At 41.1% G+C, this 13388-nt stretch overlaps 1 protein-coding gene across 6 annotated transcripts in view; it reads left to right on the top strand.

Moving 5' to 3' along the window:
• mpp7a (MAGUK p55 scaffold protein 7a) overlaps window positions 1-13388 on the top strand; it is a 758711-nt gene that overhangs the window by 287445 nt on the left and 457878 nt on the right. For 5 of the 6 annotated variants that reach the window (XM_072508390.1, XM_072508393.1, XM_072508391.1 and 2 more), the window contains one exon: window positions 8653-8771. The exons of the other annotated variant lie outside the window; for it this stretch is intronic. In XM_072508390.1, coding sequence (XP_072364491.1) covers window positions 8653-8771 — 119 coding nt within the window. The remainder of the gene's footprint in view (window positions 1-8652; window positions 8772-13388) is intronic. 6 annotated transcript variants of the gene reach the window in all.

Consider the following 13388-nt stretch of genomic DNA (forward strand, 5'->3'; position numbering starts at 1 on the left):
TTGCAGGCTTTCTCCATAGTAAGCTTGAGAATCACAGTCTTTGTTTTGCAGCCTGTACTCTCAATATTCCTGGTGAGCCCTTGTTTTATTAGACTTTGCTCTATCTTCGTGGCCTGTCTTCAGGCCCTGATTTTAGGAATCTAACACCCACAGGCTTATTGGAGCGTGATCTTATTTGGAGAGGATTAGCAGCAGTTTTCTGGAGAGGATTTTGCTGAATCTTTTACCTCCACTGCCAAAATCAAAAGTAAACTAAAATAGAACCTTGTGGCTCTAAAAGAGACCCTTGTGGGGTCTATCCATTTTGTAAATGTAGTCCCTTGACATCCTTATGAATCCATAGAACTAGCTGGCTGTGTTCTATGTCTGCAGTTGTGATGGAGTCCACAGATTACTTTATCAAAATAAACCCTTGTCAACAGTTATTATAAAGTTATGTTATTTACAGTCTGCTTTTGCCCTGGTACACTTGGGTATAGTCCCTAACAATGAACTTCCAAAATCGTTATCTTCAAGATAATTTGTGCTCTGGACAATAGTAATTTAATTTATTCTATTGTCTGTTCCTCCACTACTAAATCAAAAGTCGAAACTTTTTACTCAAGACTTAATGTTAAAGACCTTTCATAGAAACCTTGTGGAATCTAACACCCACAGGCTTATTCCAGTGGGATAATATGCAATCATCGCCTGTTACTGGGCAGAGCACAGCCTTCTGAACTCATTCATTGGCCACCAGCCAAATCAATCATACGAGCCCCGCCAATTTTTGTCATTGGTGCCGGTCCACAATTTAAATCAGCAAAGCCTTCTCGATCCTGCCATTTGAATTAAAGGCACAGGCCGCCGCTTTCTTCTGCTTGAATTAAAATGGCAGGCTGCCTTAAAAACGCATGTCCTTAAATCATCCATGGATGAAAAATGTAACTGCAAAATAAAAGAAAGGGGGAAACAAGGGAACAGACAAAAAATAAACATGTTCTTGAAGCAGGCACAACTGGTTGTCCATTATGCATTGTGTTTCAAGGCCAGATTGAGATGTAGTGCGTTGTGGAGTGACAACTTATTTGAGATTATATTCGCTAAGGATTATTGTTTTGAACTAATTGTAGAGTCCATTGTTGTAATTCCACCCCCATCCAGAACCACTCTGCTTTCTTTTGCAAAGGGGGGGGGAACAAAGGAGCGCATTGGAACGGTGACTGTGGTGGGCTTTTGGGGAGGTTAGTTGGACATTCTCTGTTAAAGGGATGAAGGGTGACGGGGATGGATTTCAAGGTGACCATGGGGATGTTCACAGTCACACCAGTTAGAAATAATAGTTGGGGAGCACGGTAGCCTTGTGGATAGCACAATTGCTTCACAGCTCCAGGGTCCCAGGTTCGATTCCGGCTTGGATCACTGTCTGTGCGGAGTCTGCACATCCTCCCCGTGTGTGCGTGGGTTTCCTCCGGGTGCTCCGGTTTCCTCCCACAGTCCAAAGATGTGCAAGTTAGGTGGATTGGCCGTGATAAATTGCCCTTAGTGTCCAAAATTGCCCTTAATGTTGAGTGGGGTTACTGGGTTATGGGGATAGGGTGGAGGTGTTGACCTTGGATAGGGTGCTCTTTCCAAGAGCTGGTGCAGACTCGATGGGCCGAATGGCCTCCTTCTGCACTGTAAATTCTATGATTAATCTATGATTCTATGATTAATAGTGATGGAGGTGGTGGGAGAGTGTAGATAACCGGCTGAGGTTAAAAGGTATTTGAGCAACCCTCAAAGGTATCATGCACCATGGCTTCTCCAGACCTACCCAGAGTTTCAAAGTCCAGATATGGAAATGCTGGATGGGAGTAGGGTCATTAGGTGGACGGAGCTGTGGTTCAGCTCAACTGGACAACTAAAGGGGAACCCCAACTAGTAGTTCTGACTAGGCAACTGTAATTGGATTGAAAGGATTTGAAGGCAAAGGAGCAGCATGCGTGGGAGGCTTCTCACATTGTTTGTAAGGGCAGTGTAAGTATCTATGCCTCGCTGCACACCCATGATTTGAGAGGAATATAGATCCAGGCAGGGTTGTCGTGCCTATTCGCCATAACCTTTGACTCCCTTGTCAATCAAAAATCGAACTCAACTGTGAATGTAATCAAAGTCCCAGCCTCCCAACACTTGCCGGGGAAGAGAATTCCAAACACTAACAATCATCTGCAAGAAGAAATTCCTCCTCACCTCAGCCTTAGATGGGAGACCCTTTATTTTTAAACTCTGCCCCTAATTCTAGATTCCCCCAGAAGGGGAAACATCTTCTCAGCATCTACCCTGTCAGAATCGCAAATGGTGATTGGTTATGAAGCACCAACGGTTCAATGGTTTATGTTAGCTTTTGGCTGAGGCAACCATTTTATCGTGCAAAAATAAATCATCAATTAATTTTTTTCTTCTCCATTTTAATTTATTTCCTTCGCTCACTGTGGGTGTACATGTCATCTTTCTTGGTCCATCTTGCTAAGACTGGAAATTTGCTATTTTGAAAATTGAGGTTGATACTGAGCAAGTCCTACCACTTCATGATTGCAAGATCACCAAGCTACAATCTGGTGATAGTTGTATAAGTTTGAAATATAGCTTGGAAAGGGGTCTATCCATTTTGTAAATGTAGCCCCTTGACATCCTTATGAATCCATAGAACTAGCTGGCTGTGTTCTATGTCTGCAGTTGTGATGGAGTCCACAGATTACTTTATCAAAATAAACCCTTGTCAACAGTTATTATAAAGTTATGTTATTTACAGTCTGCTTTTGCCCTGGTACACTTGTGTATAGTCCCTAACAATGAACTTCCAAAATCGTTATCTTCAAGATAATTTGTGCCCTGGACAATAGTAATTTAATTTATTCTATTGTCTGTTCCTCCACTACTAAATCAAAAGTCGAAACTTTTTACTCAAGACTTAATGTTAAAGACCTTTCATAGAAAAGTTGCGGCTCACCTGATGAAGGAGCAGTGCTCCGAAAGCGAGTGATTCAAAACAAACCTGTTGGACTTTAACCTGGTGTTGTAAGACTTCTTACTGTTGTTGCTCTATTTATTTATCTCGGTGAACCACAAGCCTTTCCCTTGTATCGATCAAATGAACACACAACCAGTTAGTTAGTTCAAAGGGTGGCTTATTTACATACACAAGAGTTATCTCAACATGCAAACACAATATCCACTACGTGCTAAACTACACCTATCAGCTACAATAACCAATACTTAACTTCAGGGCGACAGGCACTGTGCAAGTGAATAAAGGCCTTTATCTGGATTTTACTTGGCTGGTACGAAAATAGTGGCTCTGTCTCTGCTGGGCTCATCCGTCAGGTAGCGATCGTTGGTCTTGAACTTAGCTGGCTGTTCCTGCTGCAATTGGGTGGCACAGGCCGGATCCAAGACAGACAGAACACATGGCTGTGCTCTCTTTTATCCCTCTGTGATTTTGCACTCTTTGGGGCGGTCCTTAACCTTGGATCCAATAGTTTGACATGGCTCTGATCACTCTCTTCGATTTTGGCCAATAAAGGGGCTGGTGCCTTGGTGGCTGGGCGGGTCCTTAGCCGTCATTGACCTTGGCAGTTGCGCTTTCTGAGTAAGAGAGTGGCGCCGATCAGTCTGGCTGAACCGGTTGCTTGATTGGAGTTCTATTGTCCTGGGAAATGGGCCATTGAAATGTAAACTAGTGGGGGTTTCGATCAGGCCTGGTTACCTGTGTTTTAGATACACATAAGCTGTGTATCTGTCTGAGTCCTGGGTTGGCCATAATTCCCATGGTCCTTTGCAGGTGGCCATCTTAGATGCCCACCCCAGTCCAACGGCAGCATCTCCACATCATAGAAAAGTTATAGCAGTGCTGTGGCTTATTTTATTGAACTGCTTAGTGTGAACAAAATCTGTTTCCCTCCACATAACATTTTGTGAAGCCATGTTTGAATTTAAGGTTCAGGTTTCATGTGAAGGAATGTTACCGACAATTGACCCTCGTTAAATGTGAGGAAATTTCATGTTAGAAATTACATTTTGCTTTCATTTGGGTGGAATTTAATAAATAACCAAATATTTAGGAAATGGAACAGATCTAAGGGTGCAAAGTTTAACTGGAGGAATGAGTAACATTGACAAAAATTGGTTATGATCCAAAGTTGTAAGTGTCTCGGAATAGTCATGGGGACATTTCCCATAAGATTTGGACATTAAGGATCACAACTGCAGAATTTCTTAGTAAACTCTACATCCCCTTCTTCACCCACCTCAGGATTTTTTTTCTGTTCCAATGATACTTAAAGTAATTTCAAGGTTCTTGGGGTGAGACTGAATATTATCAGCGGTCAAAAAAGATGAGTATAGGAAAAGGTGTGCAAGTGTCATGGATGTGAGATGAGAGGCACCACAATAGAATGTTTGCAAGAAATTATTTGGAGCAGACCTGTTGTGAATTACTTACTGCAAATTGCTTAAATTTTTAACTTGTCACCCTATTATAAAATTTACTATTAAAATATTCAAAACACTGAATGTAGAGCTATTTCTCTTGGAGGAAAGTTTCAAAAGTGCGCAAGGCAATATTGTAATGGAACTTCAGGTCACTATTCTATTTTTATAATGTTCCTTTAAGCATTCCTTTAAGACGTCATCCTTTTTATGGAGTAATAAAAGCATCATAGTTCAAGCAATGGCCCTAGACTTGCATTGCATGCTTTGATGTGCAATTTTTTTCATAATTTTATTTTTTTAAATGAGTTACAGGTTTTATGAGATTAATTTAATTTTTCATGATTCTGCTATTTTTCACAGTGCTGGATCATTCCAACAGTTGCTTTTACTTAGCTTTAAGTTCCTAACCTTCTCAGGATTACCTTGTATTAAGAATTAATTTTATATATAATTATTTGTCATAGAATAGTAGAAACTTTATTGATGAGACGGACACTCTTCATCCGCTTACATGGCCGTGTTGACTCAGATTATTGGAAGTTATTTAAATATATGAAATGGTTCTTGTTACTACTGATTAAAATCTGATTAAAAGGAGCCAGGGACATACTTTAGATATTACCCATGCACGTTTTGAATTAGGATCTGGCATGGTACAATAGAAAGTGAACTCAGAGCATTCCATAAGACTAGTGTTCCGCTTTTTCTGCTACAGTATAGATACCAAAATAAAACATTGTGCAAGTAATGACTCTGTGTTTAATTGTTCCCCCCCCCTCTCCCTGGCAACAGTCAGATATTAAGTAAGTCTGTTTAGAACTTTGGTGTCACATTTGATCCTGAAATGTCACGGTGCCGAGCTCCCAGGTTCGGTCCCGGCTCTGGGTTACTGTGCGTGTGGAGTTTGCTCATTCTCCCCGTGTTTGCGTGGGTTTCACCCCCACAACCCAAAGATGTGCAAGCTAGGTGGATTGGCCATGCTAAATTGCCCCTTAATTGGAAAAACTGAATTGGGTACTCAAAATTTATATTAAAAAAATGTGATCCTGAAGTGAGCTTCTGAACGCATGTTTGTGTAATCTCTAAAGGCACCTATTTTCATCTCTGCTGCTGAAATCTTCATCCATGCCTTCATTACCTTTATGCTCGGCTATTCCAACCCACCGCTGACTGGCCAACCACATTCTCGGCTCCCTAAGTTTGAGATTATTCCAAACTCTACTGCCCATGTCTGAACTCACAGCAAGTGCCCTTCCCCCATCACGCTGGTCCACATAGGCTCCTGGCCAAGTAACATGCTGCTTTGAAATTCTCATCCTCATTTTAAAATTTCATCATGGCCTTGCCTCTCCATAATCTCCTCCAACCCCATAACGCTCTGATTTCTGCAGTCCTCTAATTCTGGCCTGCTGTGCTCTCATAATTTTAATGATTCCACTGTTGGATCTGCGCATTTCTTTTACTTTGTCTTTTTTGGGGATCTGTTCCAATTATGGCAATCAGTGAGTTTGCCCTTCTTTCTGTGTTATCTATGTCTTAATGCTTAGTCGCCAGGTATCACGTGATACTACCACAAGTTTCAACCGGCTATCGATCAAAGAGCCAAACACCAGTTAGTTAGTTCAAGGTCAAAGGTACTTTATTTACACACAATTAGTCATGCAACATAAACACTACTAGTTAACTACACCTATCGACTAAGACAACCTGTACTTAAACTTCGGGCACCCGGCTTAGGTCAGAAAACAGTGGCCGCTATTCGCTTCTGGTTCTATCAGGTTCGAAGGAGTAACTGCTGCTCAGCTAGGCTCATCCGTCTGGTAGCGAGCATTGAACTTGGACTTGCTTCTGGTGTTGCTGCACTTGGCGATGGCTGTGACTTGGGGTACCACGACCAAGAGAGAGTGAACATATGGTGAACTCTTCTTATTCTCGGGGTGGGGGGGGGTGGCGTTTCGCGCTCTTTTGGGCGGTCCTTTGATTTGGGCCTTACTAATTGGGTGATCCCTGATCACTCTGTTCGACTCCTTAGCCAATAAGTGGGCAGGGATCTGGATGGCTGGGCGTGTCCCAAGCGGTCATTGACCCTGTTGTTTGTGTTTCCCTTGAACAGGAAGTGGCGCCGAAATGTCTGGGACTGTCCCAGTTGCTTGAGTACCAGTCCTTTGTTTTGGTGAAGATGGGCCATCAAATGCTAATCGGCCCTATTACAATGCTAATTGGACGGAGTTTCGATACCGTCTGGACCTCTTGCTTACGGATATGCATTTCAGGCTCTGAGCCTGCCTGAGTCTTGGCTTGACCATTTTAGGCGCCAGGCTTTGCGAGTTTCTCTGTACCTTGTTGGAAGTGGCCATCCCAGATGGATACACTAGGCCCAAGCTCTCAACTACCCTCCCAACACCTCTCCACCTCTCTGCCTCACTTTTTTCCTTTAAGAAACTTATAAAATCCAACCTCTTTGACTAAGCTTTTGGTCATCTAATCTAATATTCCTTATGTGGCTAAGGACTATAATGCTCCTTTGAAGTGCTTTGGAACATTCCATTACATGTAAGGTGCTATATAAATATAAACTATTATTGCCAAAGCGAAGTAGAGAACTGCAACACATGGTAAAATGTGGTTTAATTCTGTGTGTTAGCATATTTACAAACCAGATTTGGGCATTGCTTACTCCTGGTGCTCAGCGCAACTGTTTGAACTGGCTTTGTTTCAAAATTTAAATTTGCGAAAGGCCCTCTGTAAAATCTAACTCTCAGATCAAGCTTTCAGCCACCTGTCCTGGGACGTTGCCCCTCTACGTTATCGGTTTCGTGAAGTGGCTTTTAATACACTTACAACGGTATCGATGCTTCTCTGGACTTGTGTTCCTTTGGGGGATAGGTTTACTTTTGTTGCTTCAATAATTGAAATATTAGAAGGGATGAAGATGGTGGCCTAGTGCTGCCACAGAGATGGTGTAATTTTTGCTATTGATCTTGTTCCATGCTGGTTATAGTTTTAAAATAAACACAGCACTTGAGTCGTTCAAGTTGATTTGATTTTATTTCTGCCCTTTTCCACAGCAATACTGCATTTAACACCGAATCAGAAGAAGAAATGTGTACATCTTGATGTTTTACTTCTCTGGAGTTTTTATTTAACCACTTTTTAGGGTTCAGTTTCCATTCTGTCATTTTTAATAACATTATTTTTTATTCTGATTTGGAAAATCTGTGCATAAGAAGTGAACTCTGTAAACTATGTGAATGCACAATTCAGTTCCTTCTAAACATATTAAATGTGTGCATTCCTATGCATTATCACTTTTAGATTGAAGCTATAGTCACTCTCTTTTCCTCCTGCTCACCAAAACAGTGCAGGTATTCAGAGCATTTTCGTGCATAGCTTCAAATAAAACAATTCTGCAACCATGACACCGAACAGTTCCAATCATAAATACAGATTAAACATTTACCTATTATTTTTAAAAGAGCAGATGTCGTTTCATTACATTTTTGCTTTCTGTGAAGCTAGGAGAAATAATCAGAATTTAGGTGCATTGTGCAACAACTGTTTCCTCAGTGTTCTCTCCTTTTCTCAGTAAGGAAATGAGCATTGTAGGTGAACATTGAAAGCACTATAGTAATGTAAAACTGTAGTTAATTATATGGTAATCAAATATTTAAGGAGTCCGGATGATGTTTGTTCAAACCTAGGGATAATGGTATATTAAATAATGGTTCTCTAGAGGCCATCAGAACCTGCCTGTTGGCTAGGTGAAAGCAGTGGATTTTACCCTGTGTAATCCTCGTAGAAAATCAAACACATGCTGGAACTTGACTTTAAAGTATGCCAAGTTCCTCCCTAAAAGGCAGCTTGAGTTTTTGCTGTTGCTGCATTATTTTGACTCGTGTTGATGACGGTTGCCTGATGGGTAGATTGTGCTTTAAGCTTCTGGGGAACAGTGTGCTACTGTCTGCCTCTTGGAGACTTATGGAGAAGCATGCCACTCATATTTGGGACAGTGCCTTTTGTAACTCTGGACATCTGAGATTTAGAGTCTGTTGATTCTGGTAAATTTCTGTTCCACAACCTGTGGGATTCCTCAATTTAAAAAATGAAACACTTCAGCCAGGCAGTTGCAAAACAAGTGTCAGTTGAATAGATGATGATTTCTGTTGCATTACTCTTACTGTGTTTCATATTTCTTCACAGGTCTATATGAATTGTTGGCTTCCTTGCCAACTCAGCTGCAGTCACATGTGAGCAGCCAGGAAGATCTGACCTTCCTACGGGATATGTTTGGTGAAAAAAGCCTTCATTCACTAGTGAAGGTAACCGCAGTGTAAAGTAACCAAGAACGCATGTGGAAAAATGTTTTGAGTGTAAACTGGTCAACTAACCACCATGTTATTGCGAGACAAAAACAAGAAGTTTTTTTATTTCACGAGTTCTATTGTGAATGTTATTCAAGTGGAAATTGTAAAAAGAGACACTTCCCCAATTGCACAGATGGATAGTTTTAAAGAGGTGATAATCTAGTACATGACATTAAATTATCCAAAGCATTGTTTTGCATCAGTTGGAATTAGTGTATTAAAGGGAATACAAACTGGATATCTTGTCACAAAATATTGAAGAAATTGCACTATGCTGGTGGATGCAGTGGATGATGTGTGATCAAGGCCTCCTCCAGTACCATTCTGAATTATCTACATGGGGACTCAACAAATGCTTTTGGATAATCTTCTACCTAATCCATTCCTTATCTCTAAAAATGTGCTTGACTTCCACCAAGCACCTCCCTGGAGCAATGTGACTAAAATAGGGAACTCTGCCAGCTAAGCTGGAATTAGAACCTAGCATCCGTAGCTGCTTGAAATGTTTGTTGATGCTCTAATACAATGTGAGCTATACTGCCTTGTATTGGAAGAAAGGGCAAGCATTTCAAATGTTGATCCTTTGATAGTAATTCCAGGCTGTATGCATAATTTGCAAGAGCATACAAAATCTAATTGTGACAGTTCTCTGCTCGCCTCACCCGCAACTGTTACTTTTAATTGAATATTAAATGTTTCAACTAATTGTAGAATAATCTGAGTGGCGTTGAAAAATAGTTGAGTGAAATGAAATGAAAATGAAATGAAAATCGCTTATTGTCACAAGTAGGCTTCAATGAAGTTACTGTGAAAAGCCCCTAGTCGCCACATTCCGGCACCTGTTCGGTGAGGCTGGTACGGGAATTGAAACGTGCTGCTGGCCTGCCTTGGTCTGCTTTAAAAGCCAGCGATTTAGCCCAGTGTGCTAAACCAGACCCTTTTAAGGATACTTCAGCATTTATGGCATTTGTTAAGGGAACCCCCCAATATCATCATGCTCAGTAACTGTTACAACTTGGTATTTCAAACAGAAACATTCAACACATTGGCAAAGTAAAAGATTGCTATTTAATCCTTGTAACAGTCTGATTCTTAATGGATCTGTGTGATGAGGCACTGAAGTTTGTAGTTCAATGCAAGTCTCATTCTGCACTAAACAGCAATAGAACATTTCAGGGCCACTCTTTCCTTGTGAACAAATCTAGCCACTTGAATTATGCATTTTCTGCTACTTAACCATACACCAATAGATGGGGTAGGAGTGCAGTGGAAGACAGTTGCTTGGTGAGGGTTTTGAGGAAAGGAATTTCACTCATTACTTAAACTGCCTTAATTTAAGAATTTGCTATGACACAAGCACGATCCCTTGCTTTTTGTTTGAAATTTGAAGAAAGATGGCTCCAGACTTGACTTTGGTCAAGTGCTGATGTCAATACTTGAACTTTTTTTATTTTTAACCAGTACTCAAATTGCAGTTTAGGATGTTGTAATGCGAAGGTGCAAAATTGATATTTTGACCCAAAGGCTGAAAGTTGAAGGGTAAATGATGAGGGGTGAGCATTAATGGCATAAGTACAAATGTGTTCAGGAGGTAATTATATTTGATCCTAAAAGCTGCAATAAAAAGGAAGTAGCGAGGAACATACTTGTTAACTTTAATGAGGGTTTCCTGCTTCAAATTCTCCTGTTCTTGTACACTGATTCTCAAAACCATTGTGATTCCGAAATGATACAGCGCAGTAGAATGGTCACATTATATTCTTTTAAGGTAGCTTGCTCCTTGACCAGTTTTCCGTTAGTTGAATCCCTCCTAAAATCTTGTTCATAGACTATTTTTGGCTTCTTTTCAAAGGTGACTCACCAAATTGTTTTCAGTAGTCCGTCACAACAGCTGTTTTAACAAAAAAGCCACATGGCTCCTGTCTGTGTTACCCACTCTCCAGTTTGCACCCCGATATATCAAACATTAATCACTCGAGGGATAGTCTGAATAGAGCATTGTACAGGTTAAATATGATGTTGTTCCACTGCCTTGGCTTCAAAATTCAGCATTCTGTTCCTTGCTCCACAGTTGAGTATCAAGTTGTAATAAATAACAAATTTGATTGTGATACTTGTGCATTTTATGTAATACTTTAAATGATCTATGGATGTTGCAAAACATTTTAAAGCCAGTTAAGTACTTGTGAATTGTCACAGTTGTGGCGAATAGGTTGCCAACTTGTGCACCATAAGCTCTCATGTGATCAGTTTTTTTCTGACATCAGTTGAGGGATGAATGTTGGCCAGGACACTCTCCGCAATAGTGTCACAGGATCTTTTGTTCCCACCTGAGAAGGCAATCAGTGCCTTGGTTTAACTTCTTATCTGAAAGACAGTATAAAGACACAGAAGTTATGCAGCAACTATACAAAACCCTTAGCGCCCACTTGTGGTACTGTGAGCAGTTCTGGGCACCACACCTTAGGTAGGATTTTCTGGCCTTGGAGGGAATGCAATGTTGGTTTACAAAAATGATACCTGGACTACAGGGATTAAGTTATGAGAAGAGATTACACAGATTAGACCTGTTTTCACTAGAATTTAGAAGGTTAAGGGGTGATCTGATTGAAGTATTCAAGATGTAAACAGAGTAGAGTAAAATAAACTACTTCCACTGGTTGGAAATTCTAAAACTAATAGTCTAAAAATTAGGACTTGACTGTTCAGGGGAGATGTTAGGAAGCACTTCATGCAAAGGGTGGTAGATGTTTGGAACGCTCTCCCACTAAAGCAGTTGACGATAGAACAATAGGACAGTTGTTAATTTTAAATCTGAGATGAATAGATTTTTGTTGAGTAAAAATATTAAGGGATATGGGCAAAAGGCAGGTATATGGAGTTGGGCTACAGATCAGCCATGATCTCATTAAAAGGTGGGACTGGCTTGAGGGTTGAATGGCCTACTCCTGTTCCTAACTGATTTTGTGCAGCTCTCTCCATGAGAGTTAAGTCTAAATTATGTGTTCAAGTCTCTCGACTGGCATTTGAGCCCACAACCTTCTCACTCAAAGGTGTGAATGCTATCCCTGTGCCACAGTTATTTTGAAGTGCTTCTTCAGAATTGATGTCACAGTGTTTTTACTTTTAACTGGATTTCACAAACACAGGCAGTTTAAAATACTGATTTGTTGAAATTATGTTGTCTTATTTATATATTCCAAACTGTTGCTAACTTTTGGTTGGCTCTTAAATGTTGCCCGTTGTATCTTTACTTAATTTGCTCTGTTTCTATAACCTTTGCTCTAGAGTCGCCAGGTATCTTTATGATACCGCCACGAGGTTCAAGTTCAAGTACTGATCAATAACTCAACACACCAATTAGTAAGATTCAAATCAAAACACATTTATTATGCACAGTAAATCACTACTCATGCATAAACCCTACTTTCTAGACTATCCTCTATCACTAAAAGGCCTATACTTAGCTTCGGAATTGGCCCACCAGGTCAGGGGAACAAATGGCCTTTCGTTCGATCTGAGTCTGCAGGATTCAAAAGCTGATATGGACTAGTAGCTAGGAGCGCCTATCTCGTAGTGTGCGTTGACTGGAGACTTACTTGGTTGATGCGGCAGCTTAGGCAGTTCACTCTCAAGGGTTGATTCGAGTTGCTGAGTGACCCTGCCAAGAACGACGATTTGAACTTGGGGACTCTATTTTATAGTCCCCAGGGGCTTCCCGCCCCTTTGGGCGGAGCCTGTACCTGATTCCAAGTGATTGGACTACGTTCCGATCACTTGGATCGATTTCTTCAATACTGGAGCCATTCCCTGATCGTTGGGCGGTCCTCTGGTGTCCGTTGGCCTTCCTTTGTCTTGGCTCCTGCTGGCGCCGGGGAGTCTGGCTTGGCCTTATTCACCTTAAATGTTTTGATTGTTCCTGGGGATCGCTCATTAGTATGCAGATGGCTGTGAGTTTCAGTGTTGTCTGGGCTTTTTCAAGTTCTAATACACAGGATTTCTGCACTTGCTAGTTTTTGCCTGTGTTGGCTGAATTTCCCTGCAGCCTTTGCGGACCTCCATTTTAAGTCGGGAAGTGGCCAACCCAGGTGGCTACCCTCCCTCCTTGTGATCCCTAACGCGAAGCGTGAAGGATCACATAACTGCGTTTTCTTCATTCCCTGACCCAGCGAGCACTCTTCCGTGGCCTCGACACTGACCGTATCTATGCAATGAAAATTTTAACTAACATTCTAAGTGGCGCTATGTCAAAACAGGGACATGCATTACAACATTAAAAAAATGGTACCTCTAACTATCTCCCATAAACTACACTCACTCAAACATCCAATCATACTAACTTCCTAACAATACAAAAATAATAGCAGCATTCACATTTTTCCTCTAGCTTGGCAGTCAAGCACAGCGGTGTACAATATTTTCGTTGTAAACGAAACACATTTCTTTATTCACAAAAAGAACGCAAACGAATGTCCTTTATTGTAGATCAAGAGGTTTGGGGTCCTGGTGATAACCCAAAATAGGGGATCTTACCCTGTATACCGGGGTGCGAGAGCGGTAGGCTCTCCTTCG

The sequence above is a fragment of the Scyliorhinus torazame genome, chromosome 6 (assembly GCF_047496885.1).
Source record: "Scyliorhinus torazame isolate Kashiwa2021f chromosome 6, sScyTor2.1, whole genome shotgun sequence".
NCBI lineage: Eukaryota > Metazoa > Chordata > Chondrichthyes > Carcharhiniformes > Scyliorhinidae > Scyliorhinus > Scyliorhinus torazame.